The 25,116-nt window shown below is 39.8% G+C and overlaps 1 protein-coding gene across 3 annotated transcripts in view; it reads right to left on the reverse strand.

Annotated features, from left to right (window-relative positions):
- LOC105474557 (dynein axonemal heavy chain 8) overlaps positions 1 to 25,116 on the reverse strand; it is a 316,668-nt gene that overhangs the window by 283,936 nt on the left and 7,616 nt on the right. For all 3 annotated transcript variants that reach the window (XM_011729344.2, XM_011729345.2, XM_011729346.2), the window contains exons 2-8: positions 24,558 to 24,973; positions 24,286 to 24,420; positions 17,831 to 17,915; positions 13,258 to 13,409; positions 10,639 to 10,828; positions 9,920 to 10,083; positions 6,051 to 6,227 (exon numbers count right to left, since the gene is read on the reverse strand). In XM_011729344.2, coding sequence (XP_011727646.2) covers positions 6,051 to 6,227; positions 9,920 to 10,083; positions 10,639 to 10,828; positions 13,258 to 13,409; positions 17,831 to 17,915; positions 24,286 to 24,420; positions 24,558 to 24,950 — 1,296 coding nt within the window. In that variant the 5' untranslated portion in view covers positions 24,951 to 24,973. The remainder of the gene's footprint in view (positions 1 to 6,050; positions 6,228 to 9,919; positions 10,084 to 10,638; positions 10,829 to 13,257; positions 13,410 to 17,830; positions 17,916 to 24,285; positions 24,421 to 24,557; positions 24,974 to 25,116) is intronic.

Below are 25,116 nucleotides of genomic sequence, written 5' to 3' on the forward strand. Positions count from 1 at the left end.
TTGGGCAGCCAAGGTGGGCAGATCACGAGATCAGGAGTTCAAGACCAGCCTGGCCAACATAGCGAAACCTTGTCTCTACTAAAACATAAGAAAATTAGCTGGGCGTGGTGGCACATGCCTGTAGTCCCAGCTACTCGGGAGGCTGAGGCAGGAGGATTGCTTGAACCTGGGAGGTGGAGGTTGCAGTGAGCCGAGATCGCGCCACTGCACTCCAGCTTGGGTAACAGAGTGAGATTTCGTCTCAAGAAAAGAAAAAAGAAAATGACAAACAGTGCTGGGAAAATTAGCCAGCCATTTGGAAAAAAGAATGCTAGCTGAAGAGGTAAGAGCATGACCTATATCCTGCTTCCCCTCTTACTAACTCTGTGACCTTGGACAAGAAACTTAATCTCTCACTGTTCTTTATACAAAATGGGGAAGATAATAATAAGACCCATTTGATCCAGCTGATGTGAGGATTAAATGAAATGTTATAGGTAAGATACTGAACATAATGCCTGGCACATAGTAAGCACACAATAAATGTTAGCTGTTATTATTATCATTGCTATTAAATCTTACATGATTCACACAAATAAATTCCAAGTTAACTGAAGAATAAAGCATAAAGAAATAAAACCCTAGAAATAGAAGAAAAGGGTAATTCTATTTTAAATTTAGGTTAACCTTAATTTTGCTTTTTTTTTCTTTATTGAGATGGAGTCTCACTCCCATCACACAGGTTGGAGTGCAGTGGCACGATCTCGGCTCACTGCAACCTCCACCTCCTGGGTTCAAGCAATTCTCCTTCCTCAGCCTCCTGAGTAGCTGGGATTACAGGCATGCGCCACCACTCCCGGCTAATTTTTGTATTTTTAGCAGAGACAGGGTTTTGCCATGCTGGCCAGCCTGGTCTCGAACTTCTGACTTCAGATGATCCACCCACCTCGGCCTCCCAAAGTGCTCGGATTACAGGCATGAGCCACCACGCCCAGCCAATTTATTCTTCTTAAGAAGGTCTTTTTAAACAATACATGAAAGACAAAAGCAATAAGAGGCTGAAAAAATTATTTCAACTAAATACAAAAATTCATTATAAATGATTCCATTTTTTAAAAATTAAAATATAAGCAATAAGAAAGCACATCTAGCACCCAGATTTCGGTTCCTAATTACTACTCTCCAATAAAATAAACCCAGGCTCCTTGGAGAAGTGCTGATCTCAGGACTAGGGCAGAACAAATACAAAATGAGCCTTCAGCATTTATCTAGTGGTAGAGAGTAAAGAAGTGGTCCAAATAGAGTAAGGGAATCAGAAGGAAACACAGGAGCCAACCTGAAAGATTTCCCGATGGCCAAAGAGGAAACACAATTTGAGCAACAAACTAAATAATGATAGTATTCAATTATAACCGAAAGCATGAAATAAATACCCATGAGGCTATATTAATGAAAATAAATGATCAAATACATAACTACAATGAGAGAAGAGACAACTTTTTCTTACATAAGAATTCTGATTAATAAACGTGGAAGGAATGAGGGAACTAGAAAACCACCATTAGCATACCACAGTAATAACTGCCGCAGTCAAGATCCATCTATGAAAGCTATTCATGTAGTTTAAGGTTATCTTCCACAAAATACAATACGTGTACAGTACAGAGACCTGGCAAATTCCACCCTAACTAAATGACCAATTTTAAATCAACAGTAATAAGGCACATCAATATAATGTACCCCCTGATAAGTCATACTGGGAAGAGCACATCAACTCTGGCATTCTTACCAAAGATGCATAACTTCAATGTATTCATGAGAAACCATCAGACAAACCCAAATTGAGGGACATTCTTCTAAATAACTGACCATTACTATTCAAAAGTATCAAGGTCAGGCCGGGCGCGGTGGCTCAAGCCTGTAATCCCAGCACTTTGGGAGGCCGAGACGGGCGGATCACAAGGTCAGGAGATCGAGACCATCCTGGCTAACACGGTGAAACCCCGTCTCTACTAAAAAATACAAAAAACTAGCCGGGCGAGGTGGCGGGCGCCTGTGGTCCCAGCTACTCCGGAGGCTGAGGCAGGAGAATGGCGTAAACCCGGGAGGCGGAGCTTGCAGTGAGCTGAGATCCGGCCACTGCACTCCAGCCTGGGCGACAGAGCCAGACTCAGTCTCAAAAAAAAAAAAAAAAAAAAAAAAAAAAAAAAAAAAAGTATCAAGGTCATGAAATACAAGTATAGACTAAGGAACTGTTCCATTGGAGGAGGCTAAAGAGACATGACAGTCAAATGCAAATAGGATCCTGGATTGGATCCCAGAACAGATAAAAATACATAAGTGGAAAACCTGGAGAAATACAAATTGTGTGTAGCATCTTTAATAGTATTGTACCAATGTTATCCCTTCATTTTGATCATTGTACAATAATTTGAAGATGTTTACATTAGGGGAAGCTAGATGAAGAGCAGGCAGGAACTCTCTGTACTATCCTGGTTGACTCTTCTATAAGTCTAAAATGAGTTCAAGTGTTCAAGTTTTAAAAAAAATACAAGCCACAGACTAAGAAAAAGTTTGCACTGTAATTGTCAAGGTCCATATGGGGGTCTGGGATTTTACCCTGCTTAGAAGTTAATGCATTAGCCTTTTACTGTTTTATGGATGATGGGAGAAAACATGAGATTTGGGGTCAGAGACAAGGATTTTATTACATCACAGCAACTGGCATGAGCATTATGTTGCGTTTGTTCCCCCATGACCCACAAACTGATGCTTGCACCTGCAATAGGTTGTGTTACAGGTGAGGAACATTGAGTTTAGGGGAATGTATCCTTTTTACAGTAAGCGGTTAACTAATTCTCCTCTTTGTCTGGGGTACATGTGAACTGACCCCTCAAGGTTGCTCACTGCAAACACAACTCTGAGAGATGTTCAGATAAAGAGTAGTATGGACCTTGCATTCTTTTCATATATAGTGAAAATGTGCAGAGATGCCCAGGAGTCATGGTGAATTACTTCACCCAACAAATATAACAAGTGATTAATATTCATATTATATAAAGAACTCCAAGTGGCCAGGCACAGTGGCTCACATCTGTACTCCCAACACTTTGGGAGTGTGAGGCAGGAGGATTCCTTGAGCCCAGGAGTTTGAGACCAGCCTGGGCAACACAGTGAGACCCTACCTCTATAAATAAAATTTTTTTAATTAGTTAGGCACAGTAGCACATGACTATAGTCTCAGCTACTCAGGAGGCTGAGGCAGGAGGATCACTTGAGCCGGGAGGTCGAGGGTGCAGTGAATCATGATAGCGCCACTGCACTCCAACCTGAGTGATGAAGAGAAGCCTGTCTCAAAAACATTAAAAAATAAAGAACTCCTATAAATCAGTACAAAACAATGTCTGAATTTTTCTAAATAAGGCAAAGATACAAAAAGAAAATTCACAAAAGAAATATGAATAGCCAGTAAACATGCAAAAACTGAACAACTCCACTACTAACAAGGAAAGAACAAAATAAAACAGGCCATTTTCCATGTCAGGTTGGCCCCCCAACATTTTTTTTTAGTTTTTTTAATGAGATAGGGTCTCGCTACATTGCCCAGCCTAGAGTGCAGTGGCTATGCATAGGCATGATCCCACTATTGATCAGCACAAGAGTTTTGACCTTCTCTGTTTCCGACCTTGATCAGTTCACCCCTCCTTAGGCACCTTCATCAGCCCACTCCTGGGACATCACTATATCGATGCCAAACTTAATGTGGACAGCCAATCAGCATAGTGCACTACAGCTCAGAATTCTTGAGTTCAAGCAATCCTCTTGCCTCAGCCTCCCAAGTAGCTCAGACTACAGGTTTAGGCCACCTGCTTGGAAAAATTATTAGTAAAGTTATATATTTATAATAATTAGTGCTGAAAAGTTGTGGAGTATCCAACCTAAGGAAATATTTGCATATGGACATATAAAAGCTTCCACTGCAGCAATATTTATAAACACATAGAAAAGGAACCATTTTCTTTAAAAAGTTAAGCATAGAGTTAACATGTGACCCAGAAATTCCACCCCTAGGTATAATAACCAAGACAAATGACAATATATATCAACACAAAAAGTTGTACAGTACATGAATGTTCATAGCAGCTTATGCATAATTGCCAAAAAGAATGGGAACAACCCAAATGTCCATAAACTGATAAAATGTGGTATATTCATACAACAGAATATGATCCAGCCATAAAAAGGAATGACATACCGATACAAGCTACAACATGGACGAACCTTGAAAACAGTACGCCAAGTGAAAGAAACCAGTAACAAAAGGCAAAGAATCTATGATTCCACTTACATAAAATGTCCAGAATAGGCAAATCTAGACAGAGGGCTTGGGGGAAGGGGGAATGTTGGAAATGGGAAGGTGAGAGCTAAAGGATACAGAGTTTCTCTTTGAGGTGATGAAAATGTTCTAAAATTGGATTGTGGTGATATTTGTGCAGTTATGAATACACTAAAAATATCTGAATTGTTCACTTTAAATGGATAAAATGAATAGTATGTGAATTATATCTCAGACTTGCAAAAAAAGAAAGGGGAAAATTGGTCCACAAACAGGGAAATGATCAGATAAAACCTAATAGGCTACATTAACATTTTGGGCAAGGCACAATGACTCACACCTGCAATCCTAGCACTTTGGGAGGCTGAGGTGGGAAAATCGCTTGAGCCCAAGAGTTCGAGACTAGCCTGGACGACATTTTTTAAAAAATTATTTAATTAGTTGGGCATGGCGGCGTATGACAGTAGTCCCAGCTACTCAGGAGGCTGAGGTGGGAGGATGGCTTAAGCCTGGGAGGTCGAGGCTGCAGTGAGCCGTGATCGTGCCTTTGCACTCCAGCCTGGGTGACAGAGTAAGATTCTGTCTAAAAACAAACAAACAAAAAACAACAACAACAACATTTTTTGGAAAACCATACTGCTCAAGCTCCATCTAACAGGCATAACTCCAAGATATACTATCAAGGTAGGGAAGGGAAGTTGAAAAGTATTATGCTATGACATTTATTTAATTTAAAAATTAGAAACACAAAACTAAACTATGTCATTTATGCATAGTAAACTCACACATAAATACCACAGAAGATGTTTGAAGAAAAAAACAAAATAGAAAAATGTGGTTGTCTTTCTGTGCTTACGATTCAGGACACAGAGTTGTGGGCGGTGGGGCTAAGAGTATGTGATTAAGAGAGACTTGTTTTATTCGTACTGCTTAAATCTTTTACCAAAAAAGTATTAGTTTATTTTTCTGTGCAAAGAAAGAAATACATATAAAGAAAGAAAGAAAAAGAAGTCAGGTGCAGTGGCTCACGCCTGTAATCCCAGCACTTTGGGAGGCCAAGGTGGGCAGATCACTTGAGCTCAGGAGTTTGAGACCACCCAGAGCAATATGGTGAAATCCCATCTCTACAACAAATACGAAAATTAGCCGGGTGTGGTAGCGCATGCCTGTTAGTCCCAACTACTCAGGAGGCTGAGGCAAGATAATCGCTTGAGCCTGGGAGGTGGAGGCTGCAGTGAGCTGTGAACACACCATTGCACCCCACCTAAGCGACAGAATGAGATCCTGTTTTAAAAAAAAAAAAAAAGAGAAAGAGAGAGAGAAAAGAAAAGGATCTAGAATCAAGCCAAACTGTAAATGACCTCCAGGAAAAGAGGTAGAATCGTGGGGATGAGATGTATTCTACTTTTGACTCTATATGCAGTTGTTTACCTCAACGAGCCTATATTGATTTTCTTCATTGATTTACAATTTCAAAAACAATTTGAAAACAAAAGATCATCACTTTCCTAGAAATCACCCCATAGCAGTATGGTCAAAATTGGTCTGTGAAATCCTGAGGAATAAATCTTCATTTCTTCTTCTGGAAATAATTGTGATATATGTAAAAGTCTTACTCAAACGCTAACACTTCTAAACACGATTCCAGTATATTACACTAAGAAGTAGTTCAACAGGATAATTTTCTAGCTGCTTGTTCTCAAGTATACCAAACTTTAAATAAAAAGCCTTTTACCTTTAGCAGTTTGGAGTGTGCAACATTTAGCACATTGATGACAGCCTTACAACTTGGCCCTTTAATCTGCTCAATGATATAGTTGAACTTGGCTGACATGCGTTTCCAGTGTTCCAGTTCAGTGAGTGGACCTGAATCATCAGCTTCTTTTCTCATCTGCTCACTCTCAATAAGCACCTGCAATCAAAAAAAATTTATAAAATATAGAAATGTTATATTCTTCTTTGTTAAAATCTGATTGCATCTTTTTGAAGGCAGCTAAAAGTATAAATAATGTTCAACACCAAATAATGTTTAAGAACTTAAGGTAAATGAAGACTAGAGGAGCAGCAAACGTAATATTTAAAGGTGACAGTTTCTCTTATTTATTTTGTTTTTTTGTTTTTTTTTCGGTGGTGGGGGGAACGTAGTTTTTTGGTTTGGGGGCTTTTTTGTTTGTATGTTTGTTCTGAGGCAGGGTCTCGCTCTGTTGCCTACACTAGAGTGCAGTGGCACAATCAGAGAGCGCCGCAGCCTGAACCTCCTGGGCTGAAACAATCCTCCCGCCTCATCCTACTGAGTAGCTAGGACTACGGGCAAGTGCTACCACAGACAGCTAATTTGTAATTTTTTGTAGAGATAGCATGTCACTATGTTGCCCAGGCTGGTCTCAAACTCCTGGGCTCAAGCAATCCTCCTGCCTCAGTTTCCCAAAGTGTCTGGATTACAGGCATGAGTCACCATACCTGGCCAAAGGTGACATTTTAGAAAACATCACTTTAAAACCAAGGACATGACAAGTTTGCCACAATCACCACCCACTTCTATTCCACCTGGTAATAGATGTCCCAGAACAAGATAACTAAAGAAACAGAAGGTATAAGAATTGGAAATAAAAAACCAGAAACAGCATAATCAAAGATGATATAGTTTGATACATTTTTAAACTTCAAGCATATCTAAGGTCGGGAGCAGTGGCTCCTGCCTGTAATTTCAGCACTTTGGAAGGCTGAGGTGGAGGATCGCTTGAGCCCAGGAGTTCAAGACCAGCCTGGGCAACAAGGCAAGACCCCTTCTCCACAGAAATTTTTTAAATTAGTTGGGTGTGGTGGTGCATGCCTGTAGTCCCAGCTACTCAGGATGCTGAAGGGGGAGGATCACTTAAGCCCAGAAGTTGGAGGCTGCAGTGAGCTATGATCATGCCACTGCACTCCAGCCTCGGTGACAGAATGAGACCCTGTCTCCAAAAAAAAAAAAAAAAAACTAAAGACAAACTTTTTACAATTAATAAACGTGAACAATTTAGTAAAGTTGCTAGATATATACATAAAAATTAGTACCACTTCTTTACAAGCTATCTTGCAATCTGAAAATTTAATTTCCAAAAAGGTACAATTTATAACAGAAAAGAAAAACAGTGATAACTGGAAATTAATCTAATGAAAGATATGCAAGACCTTTTTGGAGAGAATTTTAAAACTTATTTTACACACACAAAAGACCTACCTAAATGGGGAGGTATATCATGTTCATGGATGGAAAATTCAATAATATAAAGATAGCAGTTTTCTCTAAATCAATGTACACATTCAACGAAATTCTAATAAAAATCTCAATAGAGTTTTTCATGATACTTTAAAAATTGGTTTCAAAATTAATTTTGAAAAACAATTAGCCTGAAATAGTCAATGTAGTTTTGACGAAAAACAGAAAACACTTGGCGTGCCAAATGTTGGTTTAGAAAAACGCTACAGAATTAAAGCAGCACAGCATAGTATAAAAAATAAGTAAATAGATCAGTGGGATAAACAAAGGGGTCTAACAACTTTATATATGACAGAGGTTATATTACAAATTTGTTAGACAAAAATGGACTATTAAACAATTTAACAGAGAATCTTAATTCGAGACAATTGGCTAACTACAGGTACATGAAAAACACAAAATTAGATTTCTACCTCACATCACACACACACACACACAATTCCAGATGGATTAAACACCTAAATGTTAAAAATAAAATGGTAACATTTCTAAAAGACAATGTAGGAGACAGGGTAAAATTAGAAAGAAAAACATGGAATTGAAAAGCATAATTGTCAAGATAATAGTTACCACTAGGGGGAAGAAAAGGTGTTTAAAACTGGGAAGAGAAATGCAAGGGCATTTTAAGGTGCTGGTAATGTTCTATGTTTTTTCTTTCTTTCATTTATTTATTTATTTATTTATTTATTTAATTTGAGGCAGGGTCTCACTGTGTCACCCAGGCTGGTCCTGAACTCCTGGGCTCAAGCAATCCTCTTGCCTTGGGCTCCCAAAGTGCTGGGATTACAAGAGTGAGCCACCATGCCTAGCCTTGTTCTATTTTTTAACTTGTGCAAAGGTTACACAGGTGTTCATTTTACAGTTTGTTCCTTTCATCATATTCATTTTTGGTCTGTGTTATATTCACTATTTAAAATAAAGAATTTAAGAGAATGTCTTCGTAACACTGGAGTAAGAAAGGGTTTCATAAGTAAATACAAAAAGCACAGAGTTTTTGTAGTCACTGGGGATAGCTAGGTTGAGGCTGGATTAACATTTGTAATTAATATATTTATCTACATTAAAAACTTAAGTTTCCACATGACTAAAGGCACTATACCAAATGAAACATGACACAATGGGGACCAACATAGGACTAATATCTGGAAAATATTATTTAACCTCCAAAAATGTAGTAAGATAACATCAAGCCATCCAAACGAATAAAGGGATGATACAGATAAATGATATGAACAGGCAATGATGTGGGTAAATGATATAAACAAGCAATTCAACACAGAGGAAACCAAAATAGCCATTAAATATGCTCAACCTCAATAGTATTTAGAGTAATACAAAGTAAACCAAGATATCATTTCACACTCAACCTATTGGCAACAACTAAAAATCTGACAATTCCAAGTGTCACCAAAGATTTTTTTTTTTAAATAGGAAGTCTTGGCTGGGTACGGTGGCTGCAAGAGTTATCCAGTGGGCAATTACCCGTTTCAATCATCTAATGACACCTGGAAGCGAATGCTGTGGCCAGCACTCTAGACCCTAGGGGAGTCCTCCAATTTTTGCCACTCCAACTGCACAGCCCTCCTCCTAACATAGTTCTAGAAAGGTAAAACTGGAAATGCTTTTCTGTACCTCCTGCCTGGTCAAGATTTTTTCCCCTTGATCCTCACATAACTGAAGATTTTCTTGTCTAGTTCTGCTGTCCTGTGCTGATGAACTAGAGATCTGGGGGGTGGTTCCTAGAGTCCTCTTTCTGTTTAGGGCAATTATGTAATAGCCGATTTTCTTTCACAGTGTTTATAGCATAAGTTGGTGCCTCTCAAAATTTTGACATATGTTGTATTCCTATCACTACTTTTCTTACTGCCAGAAAAAGTTTGACCGTAGAGCTGCAGGCTTGCCACTGTGATGCTGATGTCAAACCGCCTAGTCTGAACTTCTTTGACAGCACAGACAACTCCACTGATCGACCAAGAGGTGCTTATTTAGTGTCTAGCACTCTGGCTCTTCGCTGTGTCTTTTCCCTCTCTCTTTTATGGAGAGTATCAACAATTTAAACATTACTGGGGATAAATGATGGCTATTCCTGATTCTTCATTCTTTCATTCTCAACCCATATTGTTATGTTTTCTTCCTTGAAGTGAGAAATATCTTAAAATTGATTTTAAGTGGTCCACAAAGAAGAATGATTTTGTTCTAGAGCCAAAAATTGGCTGAGTTTCAAACCAGATTCTGGAAGAAAGTCAAAGGAGATACCTCTTCCCTTTACATTTAGAGATAAAATACAATGGCTACGACGCACATAAAAACTACTAGTCCAGATGCAATTGTTTCAGTCAATTCACCTGTTCGATCTGTTTGTACCATACCATCAGCACTTCCTCTAGCTGACGAACAGTTTCTGAATTGCTGGCTGCAGCAGTTACTTCTTCAAAGGTGTGCAGTTTGGAAAAATCAACATTGTCTATTGTCTTTAACTTCACTGTTCCCTCAATACTTATTCTAGCACCTAAAAAGGAAAAAAAAGACATTTAATACTAATTTATATATTACATATTTTAAATATATTAATAAAAATATTAAATAATATTTAATTTTAAGAAGTATTTAATGTCAATGTGTTAAATGTCAATGTGTACTTTTATGCTCTAATTACTGAAATGTTAAAGATCTAATACTTTACAGAAATATAATTCTAATTAATCATTAGATTATGACTTCACAATTTACTGACAAAACTGTACATTGTAACAATATGAAAAAACAAAAGTATAGATTTTAAAGAGTTCATAATGAAGTATATATTTTAATATGGTGAAAATTTTCATTAATATTATAGAAAAAGATTCCTCCTGCTATAACATAAAATTAAAAAGAAAATATATCTTACTCCACCAAAGATCCTCAAAAATGAGTTCTAATGATTTCGTTTCTTACCTCTAAGTCTCATAATTACTTTGATTAACATCTTTTAAGATAGAAACTTTTTCTCTAATGTTTATGAAATATCTTAGTTAATTTGCTTCTTTTCTGCAATTTGCTAAACATTAACTTTTATACTTACCATCTAAAAATGAAAGATATCTGTTGATGGTTTCAGTGAAAATATGTTTTTCAGATTCTCCCTGCTTGGACTGGTTTAAAGCACCCCAGTTATTTGTTGCAAGAACAGCTGGTAGAAATATATTTGCCAACATATCCCTAATTCCATTTAAGAGTCCTTTCGATGCATCCAGAACAGTAAATAGAGCTTCCTGAAAGAGTGGAGTTTAAATGTTATTTCACATGCTAATCCCACTGAAGAACTGAAAAATCACAACCTGTTTTATATTGCAATAAACATAGACAACTAACACATTTTATTAGGGAATCTTAAGTGGTTATGAACCTTAGCGTTCTAAAGTCAACAAACTTATATTCTGTCCCCAATTTAATTATTCCCATATTTGCTCATCAAAGTGATGTTTTATTTGGTGCTTTAATTTCTGCATAGGAAAGGAGCAATAGCCTGGAGCCTATTCAAGGTGAGGGACATGGAACCAAACCTGCGTAAAGAAAATCCTCAGTTGAAAGTTGCCCTGTCCATGATTTTTTTTTTTTTTCTGGTGAAAAGCCCTTGCCCAGAAGTTTGGTGGGATAAATTACCAGCCATAAGAAACCAAAAGCCCAGAAATCAAAAGCCCAGCACCCATGCGTGACATTTCAATTAATACATCTTAAGTGATTTAGAAATCCCAAGTCAAAAAATTAAAATTAAAAAACTTGTCTAGGGCCACCAAAAAATTGATTGCTAGTTTTTTAACTGTGAGTGTGTGGCAATAAAGTATACAATTACTACTCATACAGTTTGGTGTCATCTTGATTTGTGTCAAGGTATCAGTAGTTTTTCCCACCGTTGCTTCTGCACCATCAGTCAAATGTCAACATTGGTGAAAAGGGCAACTAGCATCTTAGTATTATGAAGAAAATGGGTTTGAGTTTAAGAACCACTGTTACATTACATGGCTCATCTGTGATTACATTTAGTTATAATGATGTAAACAAATATTTAGCTAAGTCAAATAGAATATAACTATGTTGGAAGAATAGAGGGATGGAGAAACAAGGGTCAGAAGGTAGAAAAAGAGCTAAATTATCATCTTCCAGAGAGAAAAGTCCACAGAAAATGTCTTCTTTTATTTATTTTTTTTTTCTAACTCTGTAGCCCAAGCTGAAGTGCAGTGGTGTGATCTCAGCTCACTGCAACCTCTGCCTCCGGGGCTCAAGCGATTCTCATCCCTCAGCCTCCCGAGTAGCTGGGACCACAGGAGTGCACCACCACACCCAGCTATTTTTTGTATTTTAGTAGAGACGGCGTTTCACTCTGTTGCCCAGGGTGGTCTCGAACTCCTGAGCTCAGGCAATCTGCCTGCCTCAGCCTCCCAAAGTGCCAGGATTACAGGTGTGAGCCACCGTGACTGGCCACAGATAATGTCTAAATTGACAAAAGGAGCAATCAGAGCATATTATTTAGAGACATACAGGTAAATAAAAGAATCCATTAAAAGGGTTTAATAGTTGCTTCCAGAGAATAGAAGTCAGTTTTTCAGTTATGAAAGACTTATACTATTTCATAAAAGGACTCTTTCTCTCTTTACATGCACATATAACTGAGCTAAAACAAAAGATAAATTATAAAAATGAATGGATGAAATCATGGATAAGTTGAAGAAAGAATTAATGAAATGGAAGACAAATTGAGGAAATATCCATACATAGAGGCATTGTGATGAAACTACAGGACTTTGAAGACAAAGAGCAAAAGCAAACAGAAAGAAAAAAAGGCAGATTACCTATGAATTACACCAACAGGAGTGCTCTCATCATCCACAAGAAATACCATGAAATATTTACAAGGGGTCAGGGAAAAATAACTGCCAACCTAAAATCTTAAACCAAGCTAAATAAGCTCTCTTTTATCATAACAGAAAAGGAACAAGATTAGACTTCAGTTCCCTTTCCCATTGTAAAAGGTATTAAGACTCTCTAAGAATAACAAAGAGAACTTGTGGAAAGCCTACTGTATGTCAGGCAATATAATAAGAATTTGTTTTTACTATCATTTAGTGTCACTACAATCCTGTCAGGTGTGTACTATTATTCCCAATTTAAGAATGTAGAGACCTAAGTCTCAGAAAGGATGAGCAACTTTCCAGAGGATACACTTAAGTGATTAGTCAGTGGTGAAGCTAAGAGGCAAATTTGGGTCTATACAGCTAAAATTATTGCTTTTCCCATTCCATCATCCTGCCTTCCCAGAACTAGGTTAGCAATGTCCAGGCTCTAGGACAACTCTCTCTTCTTCTTTTAAAACGATAAGAGAGCTAAAATATTGAGTGAAGAGGAAGTTAAATAAAGTAACTAGTATTTTGCATCAACAAAATTAAATGTCTTCCTAGTGAATGGGAGGATAAAAATTATTTGCACACCATCAAGAAATGAAATTTTCATGAAATTAAAAGCAGTATCTAAAGTATCAATATAACTAAGCTCTATTACAGTCAATTTCTTTGAATATATAAATACATTTATTTTCTTGGAACTCAATTCAGTCCTATATTTAAAAAGGGAAAGCAAAGTAAAGCATGACTATGAAAATATATTCAGTGTTTAACTATGTATTTGCGGAAATTTTTAAACATACCTCTTGAACAGTTTTAATATTTATAGCAACATCATTACGGCAACGAACGAAAAATATGCACAGTCCTTTTAGTTTATCCGGGGCTGCATTGTCTATATACAATTTCATCATTTTTGCCCCTTTAGTTGCTCCAGGAATAGTTCGACCGCATTCTGAAAACAAAAGTCAAGAACTTAGCATATCATCACATAACAAGTCAAATGAGATAAGTTACTGTGGCTTTTACACCATTGTTTCCTCTTTTACTTTATTGTAAGAAGTTTTCAATATGGTCATAGAATAATTTTTTGGGGGGGTCTACTAGAAGATGTCAATAATTGCATCTTTTTTTTTTTTTTTTTTTTTTTGAGACAAAGTCTCGCTCTGTTGCCCAGGCTGGAGTGCAGTGGTGAGATCTCAGCTCACTGCAACCTCCACCTCCCTTCAAGCCATTCTCCTGGCTCAGCGTCCTGAGTAGCTGGCACTACAAGCGTGTGCTACCACATCCGGCTAATTTTTGTATTTTTTTCCTAGAGACGGGGTTTCACTATGTTGGCCAGGCTGGTCTCAAACTCCCGACCTCAGGTGATCCACCTGCCTCGGCCTCCCAAAGTGCTGGGATTACAGGTGTGAGTCACCATGCCTGCCCAATAATTGCATCTTTTTCCCTTTTTTTTTTTTAGATGGAGTCTTGCTCTGTCTCCCAGGCTGGAGTGCAGTGGCACAATCTCAGTTCACTGCAACCTCCGCCTCCCAAGTTCAAGTGATTCTTGTGCCTTAGCCTCCCAAGTAGCTGGGATTACAGGCACGCGCCATCATGCCTGGCTAATTTTTTGTAGTTTTAGTAGAGACAGGGTTTTACGATGTTTGCCAGGCTAGTCTCAAATTCCTTACCTCAAGTGATCTGCCTGGCTCAGCCTCCCAAAGTGCTGGGATTATAGGCGTGAACCACCGTGCCCAGCCAATAACTGCATCTTAAATTGCAGCCTCCTCTGGGTACCTTTCTCTGAACTCTGTATGTCTGTCCCTTTTGGCCTGGCCTCAGGGCCTTACACAAGCTGTTCTCCTATCCCATCCCCAACCTTTTACCTACCAAATTCCTACTCATCTTTCAGATCTCAGCGGAAATGCCACTCTCGCAGGAAGCCTTCATTGACTTCCCCAAGAAGGTCCAGTTCCTGTACTAAATACACTCATTGTATCCACCTTCTATTAAATCCTTCCTTGAACTAATTTCAATGAAAATTAAACATTTAATTATCAATCTTTTTTAATTAGAAAAACTATTAAAAATATGAGAATTATGTTAGATAGTTGGTCACAATGTTAATTTGCAAAAATCAACAGCCTTCTATTTGCAGCAATAGCCAATTTAAAATGTAATAAAAGAAATAGAAAATCGGCCAGGTGCAGTGTCTCACACCTATAATCCCAGCACTTTAGGAGGCCAAGGCAGGAGGATTGCTCGAACCCGGGAGTTTGAGACCAACCTGGGCAACACAGCAAGACCTTGTCAATACAAATAATTTTTTAAAATTAGCCAGGTGTGGTGGCATGTGCTTGTAGTCCCAACTACTCGGGAGGCTGAGGCGGGAGAATCACTTGAGCCTGGGAGGTCAAGACTGCAATAAGCCATCATCATGCCACTGCACTCCAGCCTGGGCAACCTAGTGAGACCCCATCTCAAAAAAAAAAAAAAAAAAGGAAAGAAAGAAATAGAATATCCACATCACAAAGCCACAGAAATGTTTTGTCTGCCCAGCCTTTCTTTTTTGGGGGGTTGGGAGATTCCTCCTGCCCTGTGATTCTGGAGGATACCAGTGCCAGGGCTCCGTAGAGGTGGGCATGTAAGAACTAGACTAATTAGACTCTGCAAGAATATAAACCTTGAATAAATACACACAAAGAAAAAAAGGGATTTGAGAGATGGAAGTCTACTGATGAATACTACAGAAACTGCCCTGAAATCTGTGGAAATGCTCTATTCTTGTCCTTTCCAAGACCTGATTGTTCAACTGGTTCTAAATTTTGTTATCCACCTTCCGCCTCCCAAAACACCGTTTTCTGCTCATATAAGCCAGATCTATTTCTGTTGCTTGCAGCCTAAGAACAGTGATACATGGTATGTAGCAATATAAGAGCCCAAATGCCCATTTATCGAGACTGCACAGGGATTTACTACCCTCCCCTTTTTCTTTGCTAAGAGAACCTGACTTTGTCCCATTGTGTACATCCCTAGAAAGAAAACTGCTCTCTCAGCCTCCCTGGCCCCCAGGGTAGCCATGTGACACAGTTCTGGCTGATAAGACATAAGACAAGCTTGAGTTTTCCTGATGAAGAGGAGAGATGTGACCATCAATAGGGAATGATTTCTAAAATCACAATGCAGCTGTATAATGGAATGTTACATTATACCAAATTTTTTGAATGAGATAAATCTTTATATAATGACATAAAAAAATATCTAGGCTACCCTGTCAAATGCAAACACCAAGTCAAGAATAAAATGTATTATATAACCACATTTTTAGCTGATAATAAGCATTTATATGTTAACACATGCATATAAGAAAGAAATGTAGGCTGGGTGTGGTGGCTCATACCTATGAAATCTCAGCACTTTGGGAGGCTGAGGCAGGTGGATCACCTGAGGCCAGGAGTTCAAGACAAGCCCGGCCAACATGGCGAAAACCCGTCTCTACTAAAAATACAAAACACTAGCCGGGCGCAGTGGTGTGTGCCTGTAATCCCAGCTACTCAGGAGGCTGAAGCAGGAAAACCACTTGAACCGGGAGGCGGAGGCTGCAGTGAGCCAAGATCGCACCATTGCACTCCAGCCTGGGTGACGGAGTGAGACTCTGTTTCAACAACAACAACAACAAAGAAATGTAGATGAATATTTACCAAACTGATAAATGTACTTTCGTAAGTAGCAAAAATAATGATTAAAAATATGTGTACCCTTTGTTCTGGCAATTTCCCTTCTGAGAATTTCTCCTAAAATTTATTCCTAATCCACATAGATTTGTATTCAGTAATATTCACTGAGGCATTGTTTCAGGGAGTGAAAAGTTGTAAACAACCTAAATTCTACTGAGAGATCAGTTTGGAAAATTACAGTTATATCATCCTAATGAAATAAAATGCAAGTGTTAACATTTTAATTGGATAAATGTACTTATTGGCATAAAGAAGACAATATTATCAAAATTAAACAGCCACTATAGAATAATATCTAGAATTGGACCCCATTTTTGTAAAATATGTATATAAACCAGTTATAGAGAAATATTAACAGTGTTTTCTCCAACTGATTGGGACTGTATTTTGCTTCTAATTATAGATATTTTATCTTTCTTCAATTTTCAGCTATTGTTTTAATTTTTAACAAGTTACAAAAATACAGACCACACAATAATCCTCCCACGATAAGAACCATGAGAGACAGAAAATCCACAAAGCCAACCTAGTTGCTAATTGTGAGTTTACATATTTTGTCAAAGAAGCAAGACTTAAATATTAAACAATTGGAGGAAGGTAGAAGAACACAATCAAGTACTATATTTACATGGATACTGTAAATGAGACAGGAATCTGGAGAATAGCCATGGCTGTGGGTTGGAACACCCTGGGAAGGGCTCTGTTGGAGGTGTTCTGAAGGAGGGGGCTAGGGTATGCTGAGTGGAGAGAAGAAAAGCAATCTGGAAAAGCCAGGAGAGCAGAGAAGGGGAAAAGAAATAACTCTAATATGCAGAAAGCAATGAAGAGGGGCTTAAAGAGAGCAGCAAATTCACATCTGGAAGAGTAGGAGATCAGACTAGACAAGCACTGTGTGTCCAGATGACAGCGGGCCTTGAATAAATGAGATCTGGAGCCAATCCAATAAATAGCGGAACAATAAAAGATATATTTGGCAGGAATAAGCAGTACGGGTTTCAGAGGGAGAATCTGATTACAGAGATACTGGTTTTCAATCTGGAACACCAGGGAAGGCCTAGCCTGAGGCAGCAGAGGAACCAAGTGAGAAAGAAGCAATGGGAGGGATGTGTTGAAGGTAAATCCACAGGACTCTGATGATGAGTAGTCTCAGACCAAAAGAGTAACCCACATATCTAGTTATTAAAACAAAGTTTTAACAAGCTGGTAGCATGTTAATTAGTTCAGGCATAATATGCACAGTAGGGAAACCCAGCTATTCCAAGTGACAGCTGCAGCAGGCACAAGATGCTGCGACAGGACCGCAGGGGGCAGCTGCGGGGCTCTGGAGTGGTTTCACCACCACTTCTAATCATCTGGACAAAATGGCTCCACCTGTTTCGGGGAAAATGCAATTAAATTCTAATGAAAATGTGTATTCCCAGCAGAGGTCAATGATTTCTATAAGGATATTTTCTCCTGAAACATTATAGCAAGGCCTGAAACATGTATTTGGGCTGAGAATGTGTTGTTCTTAAGGCACTATATTTCTTATGCGTAAACTTCTGGTAACATTTTCTTTATAAATAAAAGATTATCTATGTATAAGAGAAAAAGTATGCTGCACTTTAACGTGCATGAACTAATTACTGGCACATTGCCCTCATAAAATTCTTACCAATACCAGGTACATCTCCTTCTTGGTACAAAAATTTCAGTGTCTTACAACCATCTTTCACAAAAAAATTAGTAAATGCTTCCAGCTGTTAAATAAAAGAGAAAATGATAATCAGTCAAATGACTAAGGGAAAATTCTTGGTATTTTGTAGATGAAGAAGATGAAGCTCAAAGAGTTTATTCAAAGATACATAAAGGCAAGCTTAGAACCCAAACTAATTTAACACCAAAATTACTGTGCAATATAATATAGGTTGAAATATATTTCTGAACCTACATTAATGATCTACATATATAGTTTTGGGCAGCCACTTACCTGACCCTGCCCCAAGGAATCATATGGGGTAAATAGGTGAGTCCAACTTGAGGTAAATATTTTAATATTTAATATTTAATAAGAGAATTATTATTAAGATAAACTATTCTTAAAAGCTTACTTGGGGAACAGAAAATTTGCCTATTGACTAACTGTGTTGTTGACCAATTATTTGAGCAATTATGTTTTTAGGTATTGTAATTTGACCCATATTATAGCAAAACTAAAGTAAAAACAAATTATTATACTGAGATTCTTCCATATTTATGAGCATGAAGTTTTTATTCAATTACTTAGGAGTCAGTGTAATATCTTAGTAAACAGAAAACTAAATAGATAACATAAACAAAAGCCCTGAAATATCCTATGGGAAATACAAAGTCATATACCCATTCACCTAATCCCACTAATTCCCATACAGAAGTTGTTTGTTTGTTTGCTTGCTTGTTTGTTTGTTTGCTTGTTTTGAGACAGAGTTTCACTCTGTCACCCAGGCTGGAGTGCGATCTCGGCTCACTGCAACCTCTACCTCCCAGGTTCAAGAGATTCTCTGGCATCAGTCTCCGAGTAGCCGAGATTACAGACTTCTGCCACCATGCCCAGCTAATTTTTGTATTTTTAGTTAAATGGGTTTTCACCATGTTGGCCAGGCTGGTCTTGAACTCCTGACCCCCAAGTGATGCTCCAGCCTTGGCTTCCCAAAATGCCCGGATTACAGGTGTGAGCCACCCCACCCAGCCACAGTATCTCTTAATATACTGACGGCCTAGGGGAAGTATCCCAAGTGTAGCAAAGTCACTCCTCCTAGGACAGTGTTCTCAAATGTTAGTGTGCATCAGAAAATCACACAGAGGGCTTTTTAAAAACACAAAATGATTTGCATTCCTATCAGGTTCTAGGTGATGCTGATGCAACTGGTCCTGGGACCACATTTGAGAACCATCACCCTGGGAGATAAAACAAAGCCACCAAGATGTGCGTAACTCTAGCCCTTAGTTCTCTACTCTTCCACCTCCCGTATACACCTGGGTCTCACATAATTACCACCTAAAAGGGACAAAAGCTGTCCACATACTTCTTCTTGCACAGCTCCATCAGTACTTTCTTGCTGACCCTTTAGCTGTGAAAGCACACAAATTCTCAAAAGCAGTGCACATGACTGGGATAAAAAGACATCAAAATATCAAATGCAATGAATCCTTGCATTTTAGATACATTGTACTCATGAGACTAGCAAAGGAAATGTGAGATCATGGACCAAAATCATGACTGTGAATTAAAAATTCACTTATATTACATAGCATTTTACCAACAGTTCATCTGAGGATCACCTAGTTAAAATGGCATTATTATACCCTTCTTACAGAAGAGAAAATTAAGGTAAAAAGAATTTAAGTAGGCCAGGTTCGGTGTCTCACCCCCGTAATCCCAGCACTTTGAGAGGCCCAGGTGGGCAGATTGCTTGAGCCCAAGAGTTCAAGACCAGCCTGAGAAACATGGCGAAATTTCCTCTCTATATAAATACCAAAAAATTTAGCTGGGCATGGTGGTATGTGCCAATGGTCCCAGCTACTTGGGAGGCTAAAGTTGGAGGATGGCCTGAGTCCAGGAGGTTGAGGCTGCAGTGAGCTATAATCACACCACTGCACTCCAGCCTGGGCAAAAGAGCGATAGTCTGTCTCAAAAGAAAACAAAAAAATATGTAAGTGAAGGACACAAAACATACAAGCACAGCACAGAACCTGGGATTGGACTTCAGCCTTGGGTGTCCAAATCTGTGCTCCTTCCACAGTACCACAACCCTGCCACCCAGTCACTGGAAAACATTGCCAGTAAGACAGAAAAGAGATTATCTTGAGCAGTGCTGAATGAAGGGGGCAGGAAAGTGGGAAGGGGTAAAAGTGCCAACGCTGCAGAAACATCTGTATTGGTCAGGGTCCTAGCAAGAAAAGAATTCACACCCAAAGGGGTTTTTTGACAAAACTTTATAAATAAAAAGGCTATTTTGTTTATAAAATAAAAGACTATTTCTAGAGGCTAGAGCAGGATTAAAGGAAACTGCAGCACTAGTAGCAACAATGGGACTAGCAACAAAGGAAACCCATGATCCCCCAAGGCCTAAAGAGTTGAGAGCTAGAGGAAACAGAATGACTAGGGCCAGGTTGAGAACTGGAGATGCAGGCTGCTCAGGGAGCTACAACTATGGCAGCAGACAACCACAGTCAGGAACAGGGCCAGGTGGGGAGCTTCTCTCCCCTTCTGCCCTCCCATCTCCTGCTGTGCCTCCCAGTGGCTGAACCAAGTGGAAACCGGAGAGCAAGAGAGCCCACGTGATAGATTCTATTGCATTCAGCTTTCTATGCCACAGAGCAGGACAGAGACAAAGGGAGAATGGATCCAGAGGCAAACAAAGTAACCATCATACCATCTGTTGTCCACTTTTTTGTGGTGCCTTTACTGAGCTGCTTTCATCCTGGATTGCACGCCAGGCTTCACATTAAAAGAATACTTTTCCAGGCCCAGCGTGGTGGCTCACACTTGTAATCCCAGCCCTTTGGGAGGTCAAGGCTGGTGGATCCCTTGAGGTCAGGAGTTTGAGATCAGCCTGGCCAAGATGGCAAAACCCTGTCTCTTCTAAAAATACAAAAATTAGCTGGGCGTGGTGGCATGCACCCGTAGTTCCAGCTACTCAGGAGGCTGAGGCAGGAGAATCGCTTGAGCCTGGGAGGTGGAGGTTACAGTGAGCTGAGATCGCACCACTGCACTCCAGCCTGGGTAACAGAGGGAGACTCCGTCTCAAAAAAAATAAAAATAAAAAAATAAAAAACAAAAAACTAAAGAATACTTTTCCATATACCCCCAATTTCCTAAACTGCACCACACCAAATCATGCCACCCCTTGTTTCTTGTTCCATCTCCTTACTCACGTGGTCACCAACCTTGATCCAACCTATCATATGTCCTTGCCTTTTCCCCACAACCAAATAAGCATTCTAATCTTTCAGATTTTGACACTGGTTTCCCTACTGGATACACGATTTTCCCTCCACTATGGCTTTGTACACTCACAAGCAACTTTTAAGGAAATACCTTTGGCAGCTTGATTCTTCCTTAATGCCTGCATTTCCCATTCCTTGCAGCCTAAGCAGTGTCTGGCCTGGACCATAATGACCTTCAAAGTAGAATCTAACCACATGGACCCAAAGTCTGAGACATATCCCAGGAATAGCAAATAGAAGGCTTTGTAGGCACATGCTACTGTAGCATGCTAGCCAGTAAGAATTCCTCCAGACAGAGAATACCAGCCCAGAAATCCAGATGGCAAATACTTAAAGTTGGATTACTGCAGGTGCCCACCTCCCCCACCCCACCTTAGTTCTAGCAGTTACCCTTTCATGAAGGCAGTGATCAGGACACAATGCCTATGCCTATACCCTTTGCAGAAGGTTTAGGGATTCCAGTTGTGGTGTTATCCAAATTTGTGGCCCAGCAATTTTCAGGTGAAACAAAATCGATCACTTATCTTCCTTCCTCCTTAACCAAATGCAGGAATGATCCTCGGGACAGGACTGAAGCCTGGGCCTACTAAGAAATGACTTTTTAGAAATTGGCCTCACCTTCTTCTCATTGTCATTATCTCAGGGATGCATATAAGGTTGTTTTGCATCAGTTGCTTAGAAAGGCTAGAAAGACATGTAGCCAGAATCGTCACAGAAACTAGAACTCATTGGGGAAAGGAGACCATTAAAACAAACAAACCCAACTTGAGAATGGCAAAGAAAATCCTCTTTCTATTTGGTTGGCATTGTCCACAGTCAGGACCAGCTACAGAATTTGATGAACCCAGCGCAAAATGAAAATGAGAGACATTTACCAAAGAATGATCAAGAACTTCAAAATGGTGACAAAAGATCATCAAACCAAGCACAGTGACATTCTAAGCACAGGGGCCTCTGTAACTACACAGCCCATATATCCATGAAGCCAGCCTTGACCACAGCAGTAAATTCCAGCAGGGAACTTTGGTGACCTGGGAAACCACAACTTACTTCCAGTTGCTTGCTGTGACACCTCTTGTTTTATGTACACATCTCCATGAATTCTATATACTTTGTCATTATAATAGCTTAGAGCTATTGATGTCTTTGCATCAATCACATCCCCATCTAACTATTACAGCTACACAACAGGACCAAGAAAATGAGCAATCCCATTCCTACTGTCGGGGAACTGCCAGGACCATATTCTTATAAGGATACTGGACGACATGAAGCGCAGACAATTTTGCAGAATTTAGCAATGCACTGTATGAAGCAAGGGGTAGCTCTTTATTATTACTACTATTATTATTATTATTATATGAGTTGGAGTCTCACTCTATCGCCAAGGATGGAGTCTGGTGGTGCAATCTCGGCTCACTGCAACCTCTGGGTTCAAGTGATCCTCCTGCCTTAACCTCCCAAGTAGCTGGGACTACAGGCACATGCCACCACACCCAGCTAATTTTTATATTTTTAGTAGAGACAAGGTTTCACTATTTTGGTTAGGCTGGTCTTGAACTTCCCGACCTCAAGTGATTTGCCCACCTCAGTTTCCCAAAGGGCTTGGATTACAGGTGTGAGTTGCTGCACCCGGCCGGGAGTAGCTCTTTTAGGCACTGTTCCATATAACCCTGGCTCCTAGAGCAAGCTAAAGAGTTTTGCCCATGTTTGATGACCCCTATAAAAGCAGGGGATATGGCCCCCATGGTGACAACCTCAATCCCACCTCACCCCAACTCTCCCACCAGTGCATTCAGTGAGAAAATCCGCTCACCAGCAGTCTGCACCTGCTCACTGGTCTTTCTGGGATACCAGCCCAGTCCACTCCTAGGGTTGAGAAAAAGCCCAAGAAGCTAGTGGTAGTTTTATTGAAAATTATCTTAGAACCAGAGCTATGAGGAGGGAAGCTATGACACAAGTGTATCATACATTACTATAATTAGGGTGACCACATCAATTTATCATCCAAAACTTTTAATAGTGTCAGGAGGTACTGTTAATCATGCCAGGAAAATAGGTATAATCCAGAACTGTCCCTGGCACACTGAGACATATGGTAACCTGACCTGCAATCACATCACTATTTCTACTACCGTATACTCATACAATAGTCACTGTTCCCTGACTTATTTATGCAGTTTTTCTCTACAAGTGATTTGCATATGTAGTTCATATAATCTGTACTTGCAAAATATTACCTACCGTCACTCAACTATGCCTCTAACTTCTGACATCATTCTAAGCTAGAAGTTTAGCCAAAATTCTAGTTGCTAAGTCCTCTCTTCTTCCTCCACAACAGTAAACCTGACTAGAAATACCATTCAGCTGGGCCGGGTGCAGTGGCTCAGGCCTGTACCAGCACTTTGGGAGGCCAAGGTGGGCGGATCATGAGGTCAGGAGTTAGAGACCATCCTGGCCAACATGGTGAAACCCCATCTCTACTAAAAATACAAAAAAATTAAAAATAGCTGGGCATGGGGGCGCATGCCTGTAGTCCCAGCTACTCACGAGGCTGAGGCAGGAGAATCCAGAAGTCAAGGTTAAATAGTGAGTCGAGATTGCGCCACTGCACTCCAGCCTGGCAACAGAGCGAGCCTCCGTCCCAAACAAACAAATTAATTTAATTTAATTTAAAAAGAAATACCATTCAACTGGCTATAATTATATAAACTAAATCTTCTCCTCTAGTCAGTAAAATTCCAACTTTAATCTTTTTCTTTTTAGACAAGATCTCACTCTGTCAGCCAGGCTGGAGTACTCACCGCATCCTCCACCTCCCAGGCTCACGAGTTCCTCCCACCCCAGCCTCCTGAGTAGCTGGGACCACAGGTACAGTGTACCACGCCCAACCAATTTTTGTGTTTCTTGCAGAGACAGGAGTTTCGCCATGTTGCCCAGGCTACTCTCAAACTCCTGGCCTCAAGCAATCCTCAGACCTCAGCCTCCCAAAGTGCTGGGATTACAGGCATGAGCCACTATGCCCTGCCCCAACTTTGTCTTTCTAAATGATTGTTGTTGTTGTTTAGGACAACTCTGTTTTCCTAAGTTAATCACTTACTCAAAGAGCAATTAAAATATAATGATAAGACTTAAACTTACAGATGGGCAATCCAAAATTAATTCTTCCACAGTTACTACGTCCAGGCCAAGATTTCCTGCTAGAATTTCAAATATATATTTGTATGAAGGGTCAATTTTCTGTCTTCGGCTTTCCCTTGCCTCTCTAAATCTTGCCTAAGGAATGAAAACCAAGAGTCAAAATTGCAATTCTGCAGAAAAAAACATCAAACTATTTCATATTTTGTAAAGTAAAAGTATTTCGTATTTGTAAAGGAAAGTGGCACGCATGAAAAATCTTATTAGAAGCAAACCTGTCTCTCTTTTAATGTTTCCTGCAGAGTGGGAAGGCCACTCATACTCCGGCGGTACCTGGAGGACCGCCGGGAAGACGGGGAGGACAGCACTTCCGAAATCACTGATTGAACTGGTCGCGGTGCAAGCCTGGGTCGAACTCTATTCAGATCCGCTTCATCATCATCCGGAAGAACTATCTCTTCTTCAGAAGGAATGAGATCCCGATAATCCACCACAGCAGGAACATCATCTTCTGGGGAAAGAGAGAAATCATCTTCCGCCGGAGCCTCCACCGTTGGAGGGCGCGGGGCCTCTTCCTCCTCTGAACGGGGAGGGCCAGCCTCTTCCGTGGGGGGAGGAGCCTCTGCTCCCTCAGAGGGGGCGCCGCCTTCTTCAGCATCCTTCTCCATCCTCTGTCGTTATGCTTCAAAACCTAGAATTATAACAGAGGTTCGTTTAAAACTACAGTAAATTGAGTGTTGTACGTTTTTATTCCTCCCCTTTTAGCTAGACAAGCAGCAAAATCATCAAGTTCTGCCTTGCAATATTATCTAAGGAAGCTTAGTTTATGGGGCA

Source organism: Macaca nemestrina, chromosome 5 (genome assembly GCF_043159975.1).
Source record: "Macaca nemestrina isolate mMacNem1 chromosome 5, mMacNem.hap1, whole genome shotgun sequence".
Taxonomy (NCBI): Eukaryota; Metazoa; Chordata; class Mammalia; order Primates; family Cercopithecidae; genus Macaca; species Macaca nemestrina.